The sequence below is a fragment of the Lissotriton vulgaris genome, chromosome 1_1 (assembly GCF_964263255.1).
Source record: "Lissotriton vulgaris chromosome 1_1, aLisVul1.2, whole genome shotgun sequence".
In the NCBI taxonomy this organism is placed as follows: Eukaryota; Metazoa; Chordata; class Amphibia; order Caudata; family Salamandridae; genus Lissotriton; species Lissotriton vulgaris.
Window position 1 is genome coordinate 969,149,711 of NC_141685.1, and position 24,797 is coordinate 969,174,507.

General features: G+C 42.9%; 1 protein-coding gene across 1 annotated transcript in view; it reads right to left on the reverse strand.

Annotated features, from left to right (window-relative positions):
• Nucleotides 1–6,750: 6,750 nt before the first annotated feature.
• The window catches only part of LOC147748306 (coagulation factor XI-like), a 67,946-nt gene continuing 49,899 nt past the window's right edge, over nucleotides 6,751–24,797 (reverse strand). The window contains exons 8-10 of the mRNA XM_086960105.1: nucleotides 23,080–23,239; nucleotides 11,317–11,429; nucleotides 6,751–6,937 (exon numbers count right to left, since the gene is read on the reverse strand). Coding sequence (XP_086816231.1) covers nucleotides 11,333–11,429; nucleotides 23,080–23,239 — 257 coding nt within the window. The 3' untranslated portion in view covers nucleotides 6,751–6,937; nucleotides 11,317–11,332. The remainder of the gene's footprint in view (nucleotides 6,938–11,316; nucleotides 11,430–23,079; nucleotides 23,240–24,797) is intronic.

The window sequence follows — 24,797 nt, forward strand, 5'->3', positions numbered from 1 at the left end:
TTGCGCTCTGATGTCTCAGCGCATCTGCTCAAGGCATCTACCCTTGCCTTTGCTCTGAGCAATTCGTCTCGCTGTTCCTAATCTCCCAATTGCTCTCCTCACATTGTTCTTCCCTGATTGCTCTCTCCTCCCCGGGGTGCTGTCCCTAAAATACACAATCACAGTGTGGGTGGAACGCCCCTTGACGCCCACCACGGACTTTCCCCGATGATGTCAACTTCCTGCTTCTTCCATTGGTCCATTCCTTGCGTCGTCCGTTAAGTTGACCCTTCTCCTTTGGATGTCATCTTCATCATTTCATCGTCGACATTTATCGATTCTTTCAGATCATGTAACATAGAAACTTAGACAAGGCCTTAACTCTATATCTCTTAACTTGACCCTGCTAGGTCCTGTGAATGGTCTTGTCAAAACATAGTCTACATTCAAAGTGTCTCTCCTCACGTTCGAGCAATAAGCTCCGTCCGGCATTGTCACCTTAAATCTAATAAGTGCTAGACTTCTCGGCTCTCACGTCCACTTCAAGCTATTTACGACCTTCACAAACCCTCTAAATTACATTCATGTGACTATGCTCCTTCGAACTCTTGGTCAGCTAGGTTACAAACACAAATGACCTAAACTCTTCCAGCATTCCTACAGAAACCCTCTACACAGCATAACCTTTAGCATATATTTTATATATTCGTACTTCAGCAAAAGCCCTAGTTATACATAAATACATTCTACATCAAATATAAGTAATACATAGAATACGACTGTATAGAATATAACTTATGCATTTTCCTTGGTTACATCTTTATATGAGTTCTCTTATACATTTATCCACGTTTCTCCACGTTTACGTCTTTCCACGTTACATTTCTCGCCGCTTCTCCAATTTAAAGTTACACACGTTTAAAGTTACACACGTACACGAATTCTACTGTGCACGTTCGATATTTCCTAAGCATTTCTACACATTTCTATATATATACCCATCATGTATACGGGTCTTCTAAATCTAATGCATTTTAACATGTGAATACATTTACATTTCCTATACCATGTTATCACATTCATTGGCCTTTATACTATAGTCGCCAACTTTACATTACGATATGCGTTTCATTCCTACGTTTATAACATATACGTCTAGATATGGTTACTATGTACTTTGCATTCAAATTGCGCTCTCTCAGAACCGTAGTAGTTCCCAGAAAAAAGTGCGCACATTCTCCAGGGAAGGGCCTACCTGACCAGGTCATCACTTTATTCATAGCTCTGGTAACGGCCACAAACAACCTGTGATGTTGCTGGGGCCTCATTCCTGCGTTTCTGCCGGTTTTCAGGGAGCCTTCGAGAAATGCACTTCCTGGAGATAAGCAAAAGTTTTATGGGGTCTGGTCCTTTTGTTCGACCCAAAGAAATCCTTGTGTCCACTTTTGTAGAGCAGTGTGAGGAGGGGGTTTTGACCCTTCCGTTTGTGTAGAAAACCTTTGCAGACCTGAGCTGAATCAGGTGCCGCGTTAGAAGTATCGTGCCCAGATATTTACTGTTTGCGATGAAAACAAGGTTTGGTCTGCCGTGAATCCTAATAATATCTGTTGGCTTATTGCATGTTTTCTATGTTGATATCTGAAAACTTTTTGGGGGAGTTAACCCTCCAGTGTAGGCCTGAATATTGTTCAGCATCTCAAATAAAGGAAAACACAGTTTCTTTGTTTTGTTTACCCCCTGTAAGCCTAGTACATATATTTGAGCCCTAGACAGTTTAGTAACAGAACAGATTTGGGAATAATTTGTTCCTACAATTGTTGTGCGCTGTGCTTTTTGGAAGAGACACTGTTGTGCATTTCAAATTTAGTACAACAACTATGAAAGTAGGTTTGGAATAACTGAAAAAACACACAAGTAGTGTATACATAGTACATGCATACATTGCCAGAGGCACAGCATGGTAGAGGTTTTGTGCGTAGTTCACGTAGTACAAAACTTTGAAAATACATTTAAAATACCTTAAAGAACGCGCACATAGTAAATGAACAGCACATTGATAAATTGCCTTAGGCGCCGCATGGTAGATGTGTTGTATTCTTCCGACCTTGTAATGAAAAAAGCGGCAACAGTGCTGCTTTATTTCACGTTTTCTTGCTAGCATCTGTGGCAATTCATCTGTACTTTTCTCATATATTAAATAAAGGAGCAAATTCTTACCTTGTTTTCAAATGAAGCATCAGCTCCTCACAGACTCCCCCCCAGCCCCCTCCGAAATACCTGGAGACTGTATTCTGCATGGGAAAAAATTGCTTGCTATTTTGCATGAGGAACCAAGTGAGCAGTGCCAAAAGGGCTTTTTTGCTCAAAGATTTCAACCCTCATGCAACCTTCCTTGGTACCACCTCTCTCTCTGTAGTTTCTGGTGGGTTTTTAGGTCTCGTCTGGCATTGCAGTGCGAAAGCGCTGTCGCCAGTGAGACTTATTATGATTGTTTTGCCTCCCAAGTGGTATAGACCGGGGCACATGCCGATTGGGGTCTGTGGACGCGCTTCAGAGACACGCTTGCGCAGACGCGCTTACATATACACGCACACACAGCCCCTGCTATCGCTTGGCTCGCATGCTGTAACGGCACAAACACACACAGCCAGCCCCCCCTGCACACACACACACACGCACACAGACACGTGCATGTGTGCGCGCACAGCCCCTGCTATCGCTTGGCTCGCATGCAGTAACGGTGCACACGCACACAGCCAGCCACCCCTGCACACACACACGCCCCCCAACTAAGCCCCACTTACTGCATCTGTGCCACTCCTGACTTCTGCAGCCACCGCGTGGCTCTCCTTCAGGCATGGGAGCCCCGCGTCACCACAGCTCCTCTGGCCAGCCACTCTGTGGGTGCGGGCTTCCTGCAGAAACCGGAAGTCCCGCCCCACGACAGGCGTGACGCTCCCGAACCTCCGGTTTCGGGATGTGCATGCTCACGGCTTATCTAGTCTCGCGGGTGTCACTTGTTTTTTATAGCGTCTAAAAACCAGCAATGAAACCATGAACTATGCCAACATAGCACTTCTTTTTGCTTCTTCAGGTTATCTCCCTTTGGTGCTGATGGAAGCTGCACTGGCGATTTACATACCCAGGACCGCTTACTAGTGCTCATTCAATCAAATGTGTAGCTCAGAGGTATGTACTGCCGATCGGTCTGTTGCATGCTGCACACGTGCAGTTTACCACATTGATGACACTGCACTGTTGACATTGCATGGCTGGCTGATGCAGGCCCCTTCCCATGTCGGTTAGGGTGTCTGATTTTTTTTATTTCACAATCAATATTTTGGAAAGTTGATCAACTTTCCAGTTTGAGAAGATCGGAACGTTTTTCACCTTCACCAACCTTCAACTAGGGGTACAAATGAATCTAAAAGTTTTCCTACCATTCCCACCTCCACCATCCCCAGCGCCACCCCCAGCCAAAGAGAATATTCTCTCAATTGAAGCAGGTTTTCGCAGAGATTTGTGTCTCACAATTACTTTTGCAAGCTATTTTTAACAGAATCTCCATAGTTTATAAAGTTTTGTAAAAACATCAAGGAACTTTGCAGAGAGAATTATTGCAAGATCGCACTTCTGGGTCCAGCAACTGGAAACACATGAACGGGAACGTTGTCATAATGTATTATTAATCATTACAAGGAGGAACCACTGAACCACCATATAAAATAGCTTGTTTAGGCAGGATACAGCACTCCCATGCGACACGATAACTGTAACGTACTGCATCCCAGAGAAAGGGCACAGCTCTGTGTTGCAAGTATTAGATTTGTAACTTTCATGTGCCCCGTGTCAGCAGTCCGACCTATGGACCCAGTCATTTTAAACGATCGCTTTTGAAACTGCAGGTACAATGTCCACCTCGGTCTTGGTTTGCTCGTTGACCTCAGCCGTCAATAAAATGTTTGCCATGCGTTTCAATTACTAGCAGAATCTAATACAAAAAGTCATTCGGAAGCTATTTTTGCGCCAGCCTGTATCGGTCACATTTATAGGCTAAATACCACATCATTTTATCCCTTCCAGAGAATAAGAGCAGTTCATAAGTACTCGAACAATCCAGTTGCTTCACCAGAACGCCTATGTTTCTGCTTTGACCATTTTAGCAATGAAATGTTTGATAATTTGATGTACTGTTTATCGAGCGCTTCTACATACATGAAGTATTCCTGGCTTTTAGATAGCATGAATAACTCTGCTGTCGGATTAGCTTCAGCCTTATCAGGTGGAAAAAACTGAGACCTTCATTTGTTTTTTATCTGGATGTCAGCGGCACGTCTGATGTGCCCCGCTTCTAAGCGCTGCACACATTTAGTTTGTCGCTTGTTAAGGCCGAGAGCAGATTGGGAGGGGATACCTCATTTCTTACTGTAGAAACAGTAAAGTCCCGTGTTTCAGTCATGTCAATGCGACATGGGGCGTGCAGGGCACTGACACACACCTCTCCCGCGCTTGCATACCGGAGACACCCTGCTGTCACCGGGTCTAATTTCACCAAGCTCGGTTATGAACTCCAGGGTGACCCCTGGGAAAGGCAGCCCACTCCCCCACTGGCGTGGGGTGCATGAGAGTGGGGTTCACAGGAAGATGTCAGAGTGCACACCCAGCGCTCACCGGAGCTACACAAACAGGCAGGCGCATTCCACAGCCCTTTTGATTTATTGTCCATCTGCTGCGAAAACTGTTGAAAACTCTCAGCCCCCACGTGATTCTGACCTGTAACCTTCAGCATTACATATCACCAATTACTTAGCAGAGGTCAGGCCGATAGCACCGGCGAGATGAGGGCTGCAGGGGGGCTCCGCCATTACTCACACTGCAGTTCTCCGCCTTTTATCAGAGTGAGATGCGGCGCACAGCCGGGGTTGAAGGCACTAGGTCTGACAGGGCAGAGAGAGGCGATGTCTTCATCACAGCTCGCTGCCTATCATTTGTGCAGATCCATGGCTGCTGCTCTGCTGTGTGTGGCACCAAGAGCATCGCGCAATAACTACACTCCACGCTGTTACGTGAAGCGTAAAAGGCCATTTATTAGGACAAGGTTGCAATCATTTAGACTTATTAACAGTACATCAATGCATGAAAAATACGTTTCCATACCATACCCACGCATTCTCCATTCTGCCTTTCCAAAACCCTCTCACCTGTTTGACTCTTCACCCATTCACTCGATAACCTCCTGCCCTGCCTTTCCCCATTCTCACCTTCACTTGCCCTCCAAGCATCCTCTGTTGACTTTGCCTTTATTGCTCATTGCCTCCCGTGCCCCACTATCAGTCACCTGTGTACCGTTCTCCCCCCACCCGAGGGGTGGATCCGCCCGTATATGACTCCCCACCCCTCCAAAGTACTGTAACGCCTCTGCTCCATACCTGCCCTAAACTGGCACCCCAGACCTCAAAACCACCCCCGGTCCTTCCGTGAAACCTGTAGGGTGGGCGGAGTGGACAGACTTAAACGTCCTCCCGGTGGTGCTCAGGTGTCAGGAAGAGGCCGGATCTTCCTCTCCTGACACCTAATATGCCCTCCCCAATCCCACCCCTTCCTTTAACCCCTGTAGTCCCGCCCTCCACCTTGTCCTTCCGTTTTATCGCGCGAAAACCCCGGGGGAAGACTGGTCTGCGACCTTCACTTCCCCGGGGGCCGCAACGCAGCATCGGAGGCCGGCCTTGGATATGGGCGAGCTAGGCCCAGCCCAGGGCGCCAATATTCAGAGGGGTGCAGCAGGAAGCTGCTTGACTCGAAGTCATGCAAACAGCAGCTCGGCCATCCAACCTGGTCTCAATCAGGTCCTTAAAGACTTTGTAATCGACCCTTAATGTTCCTCACCAAACTCCCTTACCTTCACCCATTTTCCTCACACCTCCTCCTGCCATCACACCTCAACGACCCCTGCCCCCACAACATACACCACAGTGTCTTTCTGCCCATGGAGACCGGGTTCGGTTCAATTTAAAGTCTAAATGCAAACTTCCAAGCGTGACAAGCAATATTTGAATGTTATGCTGCTGGCAGCCACCGTAATGTCATTTCTAGTGGAAATGGCTGTCCTAGCCTGCATACGTGCTGTTTATCTTTTACGGGTATCTGTTCACATTCAATTCCCTTTTTACAGCTGAGCCATCATTACGCTAGCCGCGGATCTAGAGATAATTGTGAGGGGAGCCAGCTGAGAAAGGCAAATTCAGGAAGATTACAATTCAGGCCACGGACACTGAGCTGTAGTGGCCGATTTTGGGGCTTTTATTGTACATCATTAACACATTGCAGTGCTTGGCTGCCACATAACACTTCTACTTATTGTCTTTATTTAACGCCGGCCAGGAGCCACTAACCCCAACAACTTTCACCAGGTTCTCCATTGATTCCAGTGGATGTTGTGGTCCCTGCATTACTGATTCATTGTCCTTTGCACTCTGCTCTTCAGTGGCTGGTAACTACTTCCTCCTCATCAGGAATTCTGATTTGATTAATGAACCAAGCCAAAAAAAGAACCCTCCCCAGATTTATTCAGGCGTTCCAGCGGAGAGTGAGGGGAGTTGCCCAGTATGTGAATCTAAACGACGTCCATGCTGCAAAACATTTGTATCTAGTGCACTCTACTGATACAATAGTACCTAGAAGCAATCAGGTTCTGCAACTCATGCTTTACAGACAAACTAAACATACACAAGAAGCAACGACAAAATAAAAAATGTCCAGCCAATTCAAAGCTTTGCATTTTACTGGGTTTATTTTTTATGTAAAAAATATTGATTTGTACAGAAAAAAGGATTCAACTATCGACATCCAGGAGACCTCAAAATATCAGATGTGGAGTGCGATCACGTTATTGGCTGGAACAATTAGCAGCCTTTTCTCCTGACCCCAGCAGGAGCTCTCAGGGGCGGGGTTCATCAACCTGTCAAATGAAGATTAGAACAAGTCAGCTTTGTAAGTTGAAGAAGAAGACGTGTGTAATTCTTGAAAGAACGTCGGCCTGACCAGGCTGATGCGGACAACTACTAGACTAGGCTGGTGCTAAGACTGCTGGTCCAACAAACTCAATACTGGCTTTGAGCGAAAATCACACACTGGACAATTGGCCACCAATATTTACCAACTGGCACTGATTGGTTGGTGGAGATTAATGGGAAGCAGATAAAGAGAGAAAGCTTGCACTGTCCTTTCACTTTAAATATGGAAATGAATTACATTTCACTCAGTATGCAGGACCCTCTTGGAAATCTAGATCATTGAAGAAGTTGTGCGGGGAGGTCTGTGGTTAAAAATGATTTTATTTTAGATGTTATAATTGTAATGTTTCAAATTTAAGAAGACTATTGATCTTGATGTAAGGCCCTATGCACTCCAAAGTAATTATCTGGTCCCAGATAACATTTTGCATGACAACTATCTTGATTGACCGGGGCGTTGCCTACAACAATTCCTGTAGGGATTTTTTTTTTTGCATTATATGCATGTGGTAGACATAATATAGAAAAAATGTATTGTTCACATATGTAAACAATTCGACATTTGTTCAAAAAACACTTTAACACTTTTCATTCAAAAAAAGACATTATAGCTCACATTTTATATAAAAATTCAATTTTCAAACCAGAAGCTACAGCCATAAATCATAATAGAAATAATTGTAAGTGTTAAGTGAAACTAAATATGAGTGAAATGAGACCTTTGTCAGGCATGTCCAGTGACCCTTGGTTAGGCATCATCGACACCACCACACACAGGCGGTGGAAGTGGTGTCACTCATTCCCCCCATCATTTACCACAAAGACAAACACTGAAAAATGTGTTGAATTTTAAACTGATAGATTTTACAATCCTGGTTTAAGATGCTCGACTCCTTATTTCTTATTATATTGTTAATTACTGTGTCAGTTTTCACATTTCAAAGTGGCAGAAAAGAATCAGAGACGGTAAAGGCCAGGTGTAAACAGAGCTCTTCTTCAAAACGGGCAGTGGAATCAACTGTGATTTTCAAAACTGACACTAAAATTGGGGCAAACCTCTCTGCAATATGTCCCACCCATACCACAAAAGAAACAGCTGAGTCAATGATGTTGTTAATGTCTATTGCCACGACCCTAGACATCCTTCTAGGTCTTATTGTGATCATCTGTGGCCCACCTGTTCTGAACTCACATCCTTACCTACAAGACACCTAGAAACAGATACACATCCTGGTATGGGTATTCTCCTCCTGTCATTCAACGGTGACGCGTTTGCTTTTCAACCCACTCTTCCACATTTTGAGGAATAGATCTTTGGGCCCCTGAGGCTTGCCTTCCTGCTGGAAGTGTGCCAGGCCTCCTCTGACTCCTTACTTCATACACTTGGGGGCAGATTTATGTTAACTGGCGCATCCCGAGGGATGCGCCAGTTAACATGCGCCACAGTGCGCCACAGCTGCGCCACCCATGGTGCGCCGCATTTATGATGCGGCGCACCATGGGGCAAAAACGGCACAGATGCGTGACGCATCTGTGCCGGAAATGTGGCGCATTGCTGGAGTTGTGTCGCAAGCGCGACGCAGCTCCAGCAATACTCTGGGGGGGCCTATTCTTTCAATGCTGCCTCAAGCCTTAAGCCTGCTTCAAGCTGGCACAGGGTTTTGACGCAGCATTGCCCTGAAAGTGACTGAGTGAAATCTCATAGATTTCACTCAGCCACTTTCAAGAGGCGTTCCTGCGCAGGAACGCCCCCCCCTGCTCAGGAACTCCTCCTCATGGCGCAGTGCTGTACAACGTGACGCATCTCCTAGATGCGTCACGTTGTAAATAGGGCGCAGGGATGCGTCACGTTTCCACGCCGTTGCGTGACGCAACGGCGGCGTAAACGTGGCGCAAGCCCTTCATAAATCAGCCCCTTGCTATTTAGCCTCACGAAGTCTCACTTGGACCACTCTGGGGCCTTCAGGAGAGGGACAAGTGGCTCTCGGATGTGTTTGTTGTCAGTCCATGGATGTTACCCCCAAGTCCTCTGTTCTGAGCTTACATCCATCTATGTAAAACACCCAGCAGCAGGTACACATCCTGTAATGGGTTATCTTATCTGGTTACTCAAGGTTGACATGTTTCCATCACAACCTGCTCTTTCAAATGCTGTGGGATGGCTGGTTGGACTGCTATGGATGGTATACATGCTAGCAGTCTAATAGGCCTCCTGGAGTGTCTGTCATCACAGGCTGAATCTTTAGCCTCGTGCAGTCTCACTTTGACTGTTGAGAGTCGTGGTGACTTGGGGAGGGGACAAGTGACTCATTGTTAGGTCTCCATGGCTGGTAGACTGCTTCAATATTGCACTCAGTGGCAAGTATAAGGTTAGATAATTGATGCCCACTATCCAGCACAACTACACCAGAAAACACTTGTGACGTATTTTCTCTGGAGCCATATTTCTCTTCTCCTCGTGCTCTTCTATTACTCAGCTCCTCGTTGGTCTACCTACTGGGTAGGGGCTTTTATGGAGGCCTCGAGATCTCCATTCTTCAGCCTGCAGCTTCCGATTGTGATATTTGTATTTTGTCTTCTCGTTGTGTTTTGAAACCTTTTTTTTATTCTAGCCACAGAGTTTCATGTTCTGCTCACATCCAATGACTACTTTATGTTAAAGTACCTGGAAAGGGAGATGCAGTTCATTCTCTAGAGTTAGTATTTTTAATATTTTTCAACTAACCCTGAAGAGGAAAGGCCTTTGGTAAAACGTGCAATAGCAGTTTCTAAAGTGCCAGTTGTTCCCCCAGAGGAGAGTTTGGTGGAAGGACCTTGGATGCAAATGATTTGACTTAAATTAAAGAGAAAACTTTGTAGTATCACGTTAGCCGGAAAGAATTCAGTAATGTGGCGTCTTACTGATTAATGTGGAGAAGTGTGGCTCACTGGTTAGAGCAGGCAGACCCTGAAGCAGAGGTCAGACCCGGGACCAGGGTTCAATTCCCGACGCGGCAGGGTCTTGAGCTCAAATGTCCATGGACTCGATAATTTTCGCTTCGGTGCCTGACCTAATCATGGGTTCACACTCTGCAACTCTGGGCATTAAGCTTGCTTAATCTCCACAACGGCCCCCCGCGGCGGGATGCCTGGCTTTCACCTTGGGGATGCCCTGTAGGGGCTATCTCACAGGGAAAAGCCAGGACGGGTTCCCAAGGCAAGCGCGGAGATACCCCTTCGGGGGTCGAATCTGGCGCTATATAAGAACATAATAATAATGTATATTCCCGACCCATCTCTTGGTGCTTTTGGGTGTATTCCTAGAAATATTTATATAAAGAGAAGCACTAGGCCTCCAATAGAAGAGGTTTGCTATTGCACTTGAATGACCCTTAATGACCATGTCATATCCTTCTTATTGGTCCAAAGTGTTTTCAAATACGTAAAATATATCCGTCTTCTGCTGAGTGAAATGTTATTCAAATGTTACATAAAGTGAATTCTGCCTCCATTGGTACTATGGTCCGTTTACAAAGTGGGTTTATTTTAGGCTTTTCTTTCATTAGTAGACTACATTAAAAGTATTCCTCTTGAACTGTTGACTGAAATTTACAGTTTATATGCACTTATTTATCTCAATTTGATTACAAAATAGCCTCTAGACCTCCATTCCTCCCTCTGCATTGCCCTCTTTTGATGTTCAGTTTTTTCCTTCTTCTTCTCTCATTTAAACTAGATTTTATTTGCTCACAGCCAAGGTCCACATCTGGTTGCCTGGGTCCCAGGTCAGCTCTCAGGGAAAGAGAATCCTTCATCCAGTTGTGCCTTGGGTCTCCGCACATTTCATTAAGATCTTCATTTAAGGAAAAAACCGCAAACCTGCCTTATCACAAGTTACCCAATTGTCTAACTGTTTGGATCCCACTGTCCTCACCTGTTGTCTTCCACCCTGTCTCCACTCTCTCATTAATTAATATTTCCTCTTGCCCCTCACTGCCGCCTGTTGCTTTTCCTAATCGGTCTCTCCCTTCCTACTGTACTCAAAATTAATTCCACATGATATACTGACATTGTTCTATCAACTGTTTAATTCACTTTCTTCCCTACAATGTGTTAACTTTTGAGATATTTGTAAATAGATTGCAGTCTCTGTAGGTATTTATTGTGTCGCCCTCTAGTACCCAATCTACAAGTAGAGTGGTATTATTAACAATAAAAAAATAAAGAAATCAAATAAATCTCATGACAGCTAACCCTGCTACCCTTTGGGCCAGAACCATAGCAAGTGAGTTTACATCCTGATGGCACAGGTGTGTCTTGTCATAGCAGGTCATGTCTGGTTTACCTGTAATGGAATCCTCCTATGGTATTCTCGAAAATCCAGACACCACGTCTTTTATTATTCTTATCTGAGAAGGCTGCGGGAGCGCGATCACACTCTTCGTGTAACAGTCCTTCCTGCGGTGGAAAAAAAACACGTTGATTAGATTTACAACTTACTCAATAATGTCCATTTTGGAGCAGGGGTATAACGGGCTCTAAACTTCCTTGATATAATTATGTATTACACTGGATTGTCACTAGGTTTTAGCGGATAATTTGCCATATTTGTACATACATAACTTCATTTGACTACTACGTTGCTCTATTTGCACACAACGCAAAATAATTACAACTGCTAAAACAAGACCAAACATTTTTCGTACTCAATTTATTGAGTGAAATGAGGCCTTGATGGCGTTATTTACGGTTGTTATTGCTAAAACAGGCGCAGAGTATTTGCGTTCGTTTTAGGACTTGCACCGATTTAGGACAAAGACTTCTGAGCATCAAATTAAAGTCATAAAAGACACAACTAATAAGCAAAACACACAAATGACCAAAAATAAATGTTGAGAAACTGATATTGAAAAATGTACTGCTGCAAACTATCTTTTTGCAAACTGATAAAAAATAAGCATAATTCTCAAATTTGTAATCAGACCTTCAGTGAATTATTTTAAAGAGAAATGCCAGTTGAATATAGCTACTTTGATCAGATTTTTCTCCATGAAGCTTTGTTTTTCTCTTATCCAGCAGGAAGTGCAATTTCTTTCTTTGGAAGTTTTAATGTGTTGCTGGCATAAAGGATTACAAGGGGAAGACAATTAGAAATTCTGACAAATTTTCAAGGTGAACATTTTTTGAAAGGGGATAATTATGTGGTATTTTCCCTGTGAACGGCTGCTTGGGTTCAATTTGCTTGCTATGTTTCATGACAGGAACTGATTTTTGCCTGATCCTATATTTAGGCCTGGCGTTAGACAAGACCTTTTGATGTTTCTTAAATATGTGTACAATACTTACATATTGGGGCTTTTAGCCACCAATCTCCATTCCATTGGTCAGTTGTTTTTGCTTCTGCCCAATACAGCATCTAGCATAGAGCAGTGGGTCAATCTACTTAAACCACATTTTCTCTTTACTTATAGTGACTGCATTTTGCTTTTACAACGAGCACATCCGCACACAAGCTAGTCCCCTTCAGGGCCAGTGCTTTTTATTTTTACCTTATAATTTCTTTAGTTTTGCCTTTGTATTTAGAACGTGATGTGATCGCAGGATGCTTCTGGTGCACTTTCCAGTTTTATCAGATCCTATCTCCTGCCAATGATGTTGTTAATTTCTTTTGGAGTGGTTTGTGTTTTTGACTGCTGCTGTTTCACAGCATACCAGAATGTTTCAATTTGACACTGTTATTGTTTATTGGAACCTCTTTTTTCTTTGTTTATTTCCTTCCTTTCCTTCTTTTTCTTCCTTCTCTTGACTTCTTTACTTCTTTCCCCCTCTAGAGATTTAATTCTTACTTTCTTTATTTATTCTTTACTGCTTTGTTACCTTCTCATTCTTGACTTCTTTCATACCTTCTTTCCCTCTCTCCTCTTTCCTTTGCTCTTTCCTACTTTTCCTCTTCTCTTTCCCGCATTCCTTGTTTTGCCTTTTATTCTTGTCTTCTTTTGCTCTCAGCTTCTTTCCCTTTCTTTGCTGTCTTTCCTTCACTCTTTACCTTCATCTTGCTTCTTTTCCTTTTCCCCCTTTCTTTTTTCCTTCTCTTCCATTCCTCCTTTCCTTCCCTCTTGCCTTCCTTCTTTCCCTTTTGTCTTACCTATTATTTTTTGCCTTCGTTCTTGCCCTTTCCTTCTTTTACTTTCCTAAACACCCTTTCCTTCTTTTTTCTCTTTCTTCTCTATATCTTTACTTCCTTCTCTTTCCTCCTGTCTTTCCTTCATGCTTAACTTCTTTATTGCCCTCTTTCTGTTTTTCTTCTCTTGTCTTGCCTTCTCTCTTACTTGCCTTCTCTTACTTGCCGTCTCTCATCTTTCCTTCTTTCCATCTTTTTTCTATTCTTTCCTGCTCTTACCTTCCATTTTCTTTTCTCTATCATTCCATATTTCCTTGGTTTTTTCCCCTTCTTTCTTTCTTGCCTTCCTTCTTGCACATTTGATGCCTTCCTTCTTGCCATCTTTCTTTCCTGCCCTCTTGCTCCTTCCTCCCACTCGTGCTGCTTTCTTTTTAGCCATCATACTTTCTCCTTACCCTTTCTCTTCCCCTCTCTCACCCTCTTTCCCTCTTTTTCCTTCTATCTTTCTTGCCCTCTTGCCCTCATTCTCTTGCCTTCTTGCCCTCCCTCTTGCCTTCTTCCCTCTTTCGTTACCTGGGTCTTTCTTGATATCTTTCTTCAGCCAATACCAGACTAATTAGCTCATTAAGTAGTTCCCTTCAGGGACAGATAGTACTTTGATAATTTGTGTTTTTGAGACCCAAAACGTTTTTTTGCCTGTCACAAATGTTTTATTTTTTATTTTTTACATTGACAAGAGCTGTGTATATTCCAAAATAAAGTGTTGCAAAACCCATAACAAAACAAGAATTGCCAGAAGGCTGATGGCCAATGTCTGACCTATTGGCTTTGCCATTGCTTGTTAGACAATGGTCATTCATCTGAAGTAAATACTAATTGCTTTTGTATAGTTTAGTGGAAGTGCTATTTTTCCCTGCTCTGTAGGCGGCAATAGACACAATATTGTCCCCCATCATATTTAGGGAGTCCACTTTTATGCTGTTTCTGGTTTTTACATATAACTAAAGACAGAAAAATATTGTATCTTCCTTTGTGAGTCTCTCCATTCTCTCTGTCTGGAGGGGCAGGCCACCTCCTATTCCAGAAGCAATAAAAACATGGCATTTCCCTTCAATATGAACACAAGTTATTAACTATGATAAATTCAAACTAATAAGTATGCCCAGCTGTGACTCCTCTAACACTCTCCAAACATTTCACGCACATGCAGCGTAACGTAACCAACATCTCCCACTCTCTACATCTAAAATCCCACTAACCACACACCTCTAAAAAGGGTGCCCAGAAACCTCCCAGATTGCTGTGTACATGGGCAGCGCAGATGATTACAAAAAAATATGGATTCCAAAAGAAGTTCAGTTAGCTGTGCGCATGTGCTATTACAACAATTCTCATATTTTCAGATGAGTGTATTTTTTTGTTGTAAATGGCATTAATACCCTACACAACTTGTGAACAGTCGTTTATCTGTCAAGTTCATGTGGAAATTTACTAGATGCAACTTCGTTCTTATACCAAACACAAAACAAACATGAAAAATACCTCGATTATGAGAACAATTCAATATAGATAAATATTGCTGGAGATGTCAACCCAATATAGATAAATATTGCTGGAGATGTCAACCCAATATATTATATATATATATATATATATATATATATATATATATTCACTGAAAAAACCATAGGTTATAGACCATATATAGTTAGGAATTCGCATTTACAAAACCTTATTTTACTCACACAAAACCATTGAAATTCCATATATAGTTAGTTGCACTAACTATATATCGCGCACCCGCAATCCACTGCTGATGATGTCACATATTACATCATTCATGACATGGTCAGTGACATCACTGATGACATCTCAAATGACATCACTGATTACATCTCAAATGACATCACTGATGACATCACTGATGACATCTCATTTGACATTACTGATCACATCACTGATGATATCATTCATGTGATAATACGATGAACCTCTTCAGACTCTAATATAACCTTAGATACAATCAGTGTAAACAGACACTCACAGACTGTCACTCATCCATGGAGTTACTCACACACCTAGTCAGTCATGCAAAGAATCAATCACACCTCCATTTCCTCAACTATACAGTTATACAAACTTTACTTATTCAAACATATACTAACACATATTTACTCTCTTATACAATCCCTGATACAAGTTCACAATGATCCATACAGCCACTCACACATTCACTGGCTCTTATGCACAGTTATTTATATATGTCAACTCTCACATGTACTGTGTTTTACATATGTACTTACTTTGACATGTAGCACTGAGATATCCATTCACTCACCAATACACTCATGCACACAGTCAACCGCCCATACAGCTGTTTCCACATGCACTTTTGAAACCATACATCTAGTGAATCAACTGCTCACACATCTATGCACAGAGTCATACACCTCCCAGCCACCCACACACACACTCAGTCTCCCATACAAATACTTGGGCAACCAATCAATAACCCATATAGTTACTCATATAGCTACTTATCAACACATGCAACAGTTTACAGAACAACAGACATAATGATGCACAAATTAAGACAGTTTAGTCACTAACCCATGCACTCAGTGAGACACATTTAATCACTCACTCATACAGTCAGTCATGCACCTACTAAATCCTTCATCCAGACACTTATACATCCACTCATTCTTCAATATGTAAGACATATTTTAACTTTACAGAAACATACAGTCACTGGATGTTGTCATCAGTGATGTCATCAGTGATGTCATTTGAGATGTCATCAGTGATGTCATCAGTGATGTCACTGACCATGTTATGAATGATGTAATATGTGACATCATCAGCAGTGGATTGCGGGTGCGCGATATATAGTTAGTGCAACTAACTATATATGGAATTTCAATGGTTTTGTGTGAGTAAAATAAGGTTTTGTAAATGCGAATTCCTAACTATATATGGTCTATAACCTATGGTTTTTTCAGTGAATTTTCAAGGTTTTGTAAATGCTAATTCCTAACTATATATGGTCTATAACCTATGGTTTTTTCAGTGAATTTTCAAGGTTTTGTAAATGCTAATTCCTAACTATATATGGTCTATAACCTATGGTTTTTTCAGTGAATATATATATATATATATATATATACATACATATATAAACATATATCATCTGTATATCTATATAAATACAAACGTAAATGCATGCATACATATACTTATATGCATACAGATGCATGTTATTTACATGAAAGTTGAAAAAACACTAATAAAAGCAAAGCTAAAAAGCCACCTCATTACAAACAGAATGGCTTTAACCTAAATGAGGGCGAGATCTATTGCATTTTCAATGCTTGTTTACTTTGGTTCCATCAAGAAGGCATTCAGATGTGTCACACATTTGCCATAAATTCTGAATGTTAGCACTCTAGTTGCACATTAGATCACTGTAGTAAAGCTACTGCTCACCAGGGACGTCTGCTGCTGGTATTCAAAGTGCATGTTTCAGTCTGCATGTCAGAATTTTTTTAATGAAATAGAAGAGGATTTGAGAAGTCACTCAAAATGATCCCTAATTTTTCTTTCTGAAGCACTAATCATACTTTCTATGGCAAAATTAACCCCCTCATGTTGTTCCTTTTTAAATTGAGTGTTTTCAGACTTACCACTTCATTCCAATCAAGATGGCTTCTGGTGTGCCATACTTTTGTCATAAGTAAGACTGTTAGCGCTCTAGTTGTTCTGTAGAACACTCTGGGACATTCTGTCATTGGGCTATACTTGGGGTACATGTGGGTGATATTTGGGCTACATTTAGGCTCTTTTGTCGGTGGCCATCTTGGGAGACTGTATGTCAGAATTTTTTAATGAAATTGAAGAGGGTTTGAGAAGTCACTCAAAATGTGCCCTAATTTTTCTTTCTGCAGCACTAATCATAATTCATATGGCAAAATATACCCCCTCATTTTGTTCCTTTTTAAATTAAATGTTTTAAGAGTTACCACTTTATTCCAATCAAGATGGCTTCAGGTGTGCCATACCTTTGTAATAAGTAGGACTGTTAGCGCTCTAGTTGTTCTTTAGAACACTCTGGGACATTCTGTCATTGGGCTATACTTGGGCTACATCTGGGTGATATTTGGGCTACATTTGGGCTCTTTTGTCTCTGGTGGCCATTTTGGGAGACTGCATGTCAGTATTTTTTAATGAAATAGAAGAGGATTTGAAAAGTCACTCAAAATGTGCCCTAATTTTTCTTTCTGCGGCACTAATAATACCTTCTATTGCATAATATACCCCCTCATTTTGTTCCTTTTTAAATTAAATGTTTTAAGAGTTACCACTTTATTCCCATCACGATGGCTCCAGGTGTGCTATACCTTTGTAATACGTAGGACTGTTAGCTCTCTAGTTGTTCTTTAGAACACTTTAGGAGGCTGCAGTAGAGCACAAAGGAATCAACTGACAGTCTCTGTCCTTGTTGGATGTACAGGTTTTACTGAGAATGTCAGACTTCATTTTCACATGACTGAGAAAGATAATGTGAATTTACAGAAAATATGCTTTCAGTTTAGCTTATAGATCCCCTTCCAAACCACTGTGGGAAAATCATGAGATATTAGTTTTCTTTCAAACAATATTCATGATATCACAGCAGAAGGTTTTTTCACATGGTAAAATCACCTTAGAACCCACCACAATTCCTAAAACGAGTATGGTACCATCAACAAATGATTTATAATGTAACTAAAGTCCTAAAACCCTCTATTAACTACAATGCTTTTTAATGAGGTGCTATCATGTATATTGGTCCCAAGATGGCTGCCAACACTTCTTGGATGAAGTGCTGACAGCCAATCAGATCAGATGTGTGGTTAGGCTCCCCCCAGATATATATCTTTTTTTGAACCTAAATTACTCAAAATCCACTGGAGCACATATATTGAGACCTAGCAAAGGCACATCGGGCTCACAGTCCCTACAATTTTGCCAAGTTTCGTGCAAATCCATTCAGCCGTTCGAGCTAAAAGTGAGGCCAACCGCCCTATGGAAATTAACATGGGAAAAATGCGTTTTGGGACCCCCCTTTTTTCTCGGCCCCCCCTTGATGAAACCCCCCCAAATTGTCAGGGGCTGCTCAGAAACAAAATGTTCCATTTTCCTGAAAATTTCAGCCAATTCCGTCCACAAACGCCAAAGTTATTAGACATAGAATTTTCAAAAATCCCATAGAGAAAAATCCTAACTATATATACCTACTGGCGACCGCCAGTAGGTTATATATATATATATATATATATATATATATATATATATATATATATATATATATATATATATATATATATATATATATACACACACACTTGAAGATGAAGGATCACAAGAAAACAACAGTCAGCCAGGGCAAAAATCTGGATCCCAAAGGATACAATGAGTCACAAAGAAATAAAATATCCAAGAAAGAAGTGACACACACACAGACAGTCAGACGCGCACACACACAAAAAGAAAATCAGGAACAATCATAACCAGTTATGCTTTTTTAAATTATTACTGGTTTGTTTACGTGCTTTATTTTTTCTGAATTTGTTTATTTTGTATTGTTCAATATGAATTATTTATATATGTACTTGATATCCAGCATTCGATTTTTAATGTAAATACATAACGGTATTTTTTTAAATGTATGATGATCTACTCCCTTATCACACAATTTAACTGGCCATAAAAAATATCGTTCAAATTCCATTCGTTTACGTTTTTGATTCAGGATTTGCTTTGGTTTTAGCTGGGGAGGTGTGTTTCCTGCTTTCCCACCAGCTGTAAACCACCCCTTAGTCATGGAAAACTCCAAATAAACTTCAGGCTAACTTGAATGGACGAAGGCGGTGCTGGAGGTACAGCAAGCTCATGCACACACAGCACCCTGCTTTCCTCCTCTCACTCCTATCATCCTCAGTGCATTGAATAGGTTGAAGGAGCAGCTTGCACCAAACTTAGCTTTGAGAACTGTTCGCAGAAGGAAACGTCACTTTACTACTGTGATACTTCACACTGGTAACACATTTATCCTATTATTACAAAGCACTCATATCAGTGATTGGCAACGTGCTGGGCTGCTTCAACACTGTGGTGCATGAAATGGCAGAATAGAAACAGTGAAAGAGATTCAGTCTAGGCAGGAGTTCCAGTAACAGAATCCGTTGTAGACAGGCCCTTGCAGTGATAGATCTACACTGTACACGGGTGCACTGACAGACATATGCCGTGGGCTGTCTGCACCAGTGACAGCGATACTCTGTAGGCTGGAGAGCTAAAAGTGATACACTGTGTACTGGTGTATCAGCAGTGACAGCCATGCACTGAGAAATGAAGCTCGAAAGTGGCAGATAGATTGGAAACAGGTGCAGTGACAGGCATATGCCGCGGGCTGTCAGCACCAGTGACAGCGATACGCTGTAGGCTGGAGCGCTAAAAGTGATACACTGTGCACTGGTGTATCAGCAGTGACAGACATGCACTGCGAAGTGAAGCACGCAAGTGAGAGATACATTGGAAACAGGTACAGTGACCGAGATACACTGTAGGCTGGTGCACACCAACGACAGTAACTGTAGACAGCAGAGCCAGTGATTCACTGTAGGCACAGGTCAGAGTAGAAACAGAGATACTCTGCAGACTGTAACCTCAGCAGTGACAGAGATTGGGTGTAATCAGGAGCACAGACATAAAAGAGATTCACTGTACACAGGTGCAGTGGCAGAGATGCACTCCAGGGAGGAGCTCACTACTAAGATACATTATAAGCAGGCACAACCGCAGTGAGATCTTGTAGACTGGAGCTCAGCAGTGACAGACACACTGTAGACGCCTCAGTCCCAGCAGTGGAAGAGGTGCACCGTAGACCGGTGCTCAGTGGTAAAACAGTTACATTGCATCTATGTGCAGTGACAGCAATACACTGCAAAAACAACAGTTGATGGACCGAATGCAGAACAATGTCATACATTCACCCCAGTACAGAGATCTGGGCCTAAATCCATCGTTTGTTTGCTCACCATGCCATTCCAGTTTGAACCCAGCCATATGCAAATCAGTCTTGACCCTGTTCCCCCGATAGGAACAATCCAGCCCGAACTGCCAAGCCAGGTCCTCCCTGGACTGGAAACAAGCATCCTAGGACCGGTTTCGGGCTTTCAGCCCTCATCAGCCAGGATAGCTTGATTCCAGGGGCAAGGAGAGCACGGGATTCACGTCTGAGCCTAGCAAAAACAGTTGATGGACAGAATGCAGAACAATGTCATACATTCACCCCAGTACAGAGATCTGGGCCTAAATCCATCGTTTTTTTGCTCACCATGCCATTCAAGTTTGAAACCAGCCATATGCAAATCAGTCTTGACCCTGTGTACCATGGGAACAGTCCAGCCCGAACTGCCAACTGCCGGTCCCAGGATGCTTGTTTCCGGTCCAGGGAAGACATGGCTTGGCAGTTGGGGCTGGACTGTTCCCATGAGGCACAGGGTCCGACTGATTTGCATATGGCCATGTCTGAACTGGGGTGGTGGAGTGAGCTAAAGAATGATGATGGATTAAACCCAGATCAGTTGACTGGGGATGAGTGTTTGATTTGCTCAAGCGCTCCGTCCATCATCCCTTTTGGTATCGCTTTGTTCGCCCTAAGTTGGCAGGGTATGCCCAGACGTGGGTCCCTTGCTCACTTTGCCAATGGATTCAAGATAGCCTGGCTGATGAGGGTTATGAACCCGATACCGGTCCCAGGATGCTTGTTTCCGGTCCAGCTACGACATGGCTTGGCAGTTCGGGCTGGACTGTTCCCATGAGGCACAGGGTCAGACTGATTTTGCATATGGCCATGTCTGAACTGGGGTGGTGGAGTGAGCTAAAGAATGATGATGGATTAAACCCAGATCAGTTGACTGTGGGTGAGTGTTTGATTTGCTCAAGCGCTCCGTTCATCATCCCCTTTGGTATCGCTGTGATACACTGTAGGCAGGAGCTCAGTGGTGACAGGTGCACTGTAGAGTGGATCATAGCGGTGACACAGATTTACTGTAGACACATGTCTTTCCAAGCGATGACAGCTGTACACTGTACACAGATGAAGAGATAGGGATACATTGTAGACTGGGGCACAACAGTAAGCAAGACACACTGGAGACAGGCACAGGCACAGAGATCCTCTTTGGGCAGTAGTGCAGCAGTGGCAGAGCTTCAGCATATACACAAGTTCTAGCAGTGGCAGAGACCACCCGTGCACAGGTGCTCAGCAGTGAGATATTCAATGCACAGGTGCTCAGCAGTGACAGAGACCACCCGTGCACAGGTGCTCATTAGTGAGAGACCACCCGTGCACAGGTGCTCAGCAGTGAGATATTCAATGCACAGGTGCTCAGCAGTGACAGAGAACACCCATGCCCAGGTGCGCAGCAGTGACAGAGACCACCCGTGCACAGGTGTTCAGCAGTGACAGAGACAACCTGTGCACAGGTGTTCAGCAGTGACAGAGATCACCCGTGCACAGGTGCTCAGCAGTTACAGAGATCACCCATGCACCGGTGCTCAGCAGTGAGATATTTCATGCACAGGTGCTCAGCAGTGACAGAGACCACCCATGCACAGGTGTTCAGCAGTGACAGATATTCCATGCACAGGTGCTCAGCAGTGACAGAGACCACCCATGCATAGGCGCTCTGCAATGACAGAGACCACCAGTGCACAGGCGCTCTGCAGTGATAGAGCCCAACCGTGTACAGCTGTTCAGCAGTGATAGAGACCACCCGTGCACAGGTGCTCAGCAGTGATAGAGACCACCCATGCACAGGTGCTCAGCAGTGAGATATTCCATGCACAAGTACTTTTCCAACTTCTCAGGGAGCGCAGCAGCCGAAAAGAGCAAGATAGACTAGTGTGATCCCATCTTGTCCAAAGAGGAAGAAGAACGTTGTATTCACACTCCAATTGACAAAACAGAGACAATTAACATGAGACACTTGCTCTGAACAAGAAATCAATTTAAGGTGGATGGAATGTCATTTTCTCAATTGTGGGAACAGATTTCTATCCCAAGCACTTCCTGTCTCGAGGGCCATTGGAGGAAGTGGCGTTCAGTGTCCTGCACTTTGCTCCCAGTACACCAGGATGTTCAATATCTCCCAAGGGTTTAAGTAGGTAGGCCAACTCACTTGTAAATAAATGTAATCAAGCCATTGGCTGCCATGAACAACATCATTGAGGAATCCATGGCCCAGCAATGACATTATGTTATAGAGACAGAGGCTACAGGGGAAAACAGAAACTTTGTATCTGCTAACATAACTTCCTGGTGAGCCCCCCAGACTTCTGAATGGCACGAGGCCTTTGAAGTTCAGAAGAACCTTCCTGTCACACTTGCTTATAGGTATCTGACTGTTGTATCTCTAACATTAATATGAAGCAAGGAGTTGGTTGATGAGAAGTTTATTGAATTTCGAGTTCAAGGGTAAACCCACAAAGTTGGAAGCACTCTGATGAAGCTGTTGTCCGATCGAGTCATCAAGCAGGAATCCCTATGGGACAACAGCTGCACCATGGAGACAGAACATAACATCGCTAGGCATTCCAATTCCAAGCAATAGTTAAAGGGATACAACACTGACCCACCACATGTACACATCTCCTGGTCCCTGTAACACATTACTGTTTGTAAGTGCACAGAACCAGCTAACTGGCGATCTGAGCACTATTTGAAACACTACCAATAGCACAATACATAAGAACCATCTAATGCTGATAATCTGAGTACCAATACATTGCAATTAAAAAAAACATTAGCCACCTAGAGCTCCTTGATGCTCATCTCAAGAAGCAATACAAATATGCATGTATTATTTCATTCTAGTTCTTGTTGTTACATACAAGTGTGATAAGACATTTATTCAAACTTGACTTAAAGAAAGAATTTACCGTTGGGCTACGTTAGAAAAGTCGCCATCCACAAAGGTGAAAAACTGGCATAAAGGATCTTCTTTGCACAACTGTTGACATTGTTGGTCCGAATCAGCCTTGACCACCCCACGGTCATTTCCTAGAAAGTCCAATCCTTTAAAAATGTGGTCACTGCATCCTGCAAGAGAAGAGATGACAGCTGATGAAAGGACTGCACACTTCCACTCCTAGAGAACCATTCAAATGGAGTCTGATGGATTCTTGTTTACTGTGCTGTCAACTCCTCTAAGAGTTTCCTTTACAAGCTGAATTGAGATGACCCCCTCTGTTTCCCCCAGTGATGCTTGTGGGACCCTTTACAAGAGCGGTGAATTGTACCAATGTACATATACTTTAAAGAAAGATTCAACACTGGACATTTCGGGTCTGACTAAGTAGGCAAAAATCAATCTCTCTTCTACATTAATATCCACCGGTCAGCTATACGAATTGCAGATCCTGACAGCACTTAGACAAACAGTGTTACATGTTTGTTTTTCTATTCAGCATTCAAGTTTACAGCAAAATAGAAATTTGGATTTAACACGTGGCATGAAGAAGGCAACCTGTACATGTGTTTGCTAATAGAGACATGTTCTAGTACTGCAACTGCCAGGCTGTGATCGTGGGCCATGGGGCAAGCATGGGCTACTGGGTCTCAACCTTGGGGGTTGTGATTGTATGCCTCTGTGGACCGGCAGTCCTGCCAACTATGGCTCTGCAATCAGGACCAAGTAAAACCCCTTCAGAAGTGGACTTCCAGTGAGGTCACAGACTTCTCAGGGCGATATTGTGGGATGCTCGAGCTCTGAACTCAAACACACATTATTATAATAAATGATGGTCCAACCAACTGCTTATGGACGCCAATTCACTAAAATTGCAGGGGTAGCGGAAATGACATCACACACCTTTGACATAAATACCACATCGAAGTAAGCAATATCATATGACCTATGACCCTTAATCTACCGAGGATGTGAAGTCACTTGACCTTAACAAGGATGAGATAACAACAATTGGCATAGCTGAAGTTCCAAAATAAAAGATTTATACCACAGCGCAAATGTCTATTTTAGATACACCTATATTAGTGTCCTGATATTTGAAAGTGGTATGGCGTCGTACAATACTGAACTAAATTGTAGCATATGAGCCAAAAAAGTGGGTCAGATCTCTTCTAGGAGAACTGGAGTGGGAGGATGGTAACCACCTCCCCCCCAAGAAAATGTTGAAAAAAAACTGAATCAAATTGTGCATTTTTTTCCAAGTTCACATAAATATGCTGACACCATGGATTATGAATGGGCACTGTTGGACCAGGGCCCCTCTGCATGGTCACTTGCAAACCTTTTGCCTACTTACCTCCAATTATTGCCTTGTTGACCTTAGGACTGTGCACTTTCCCACTTCAAGCCAGTGCTAAAGTGCTTGCGCTCACTCTCCTAACCATAGTTTGATTGGCATGTACCAAATTGGCATCTTTAATTTACTTATAAATCCCTTGTAGCGTTGATTACCATCCACCCAGGGCCTGTAAATTAAATATACCTGTGGGCCTGCAGCACTTACTGTGCCTCCCACTTATTTAGCATCTTAATACATCTTCCAAGCCTGTCATTGAAGCCTGAATGCAGGGTCACATTGCCATGTTGACTTGGTATTTAAACATAATTGACAAGACTTAAAGTCCCCTT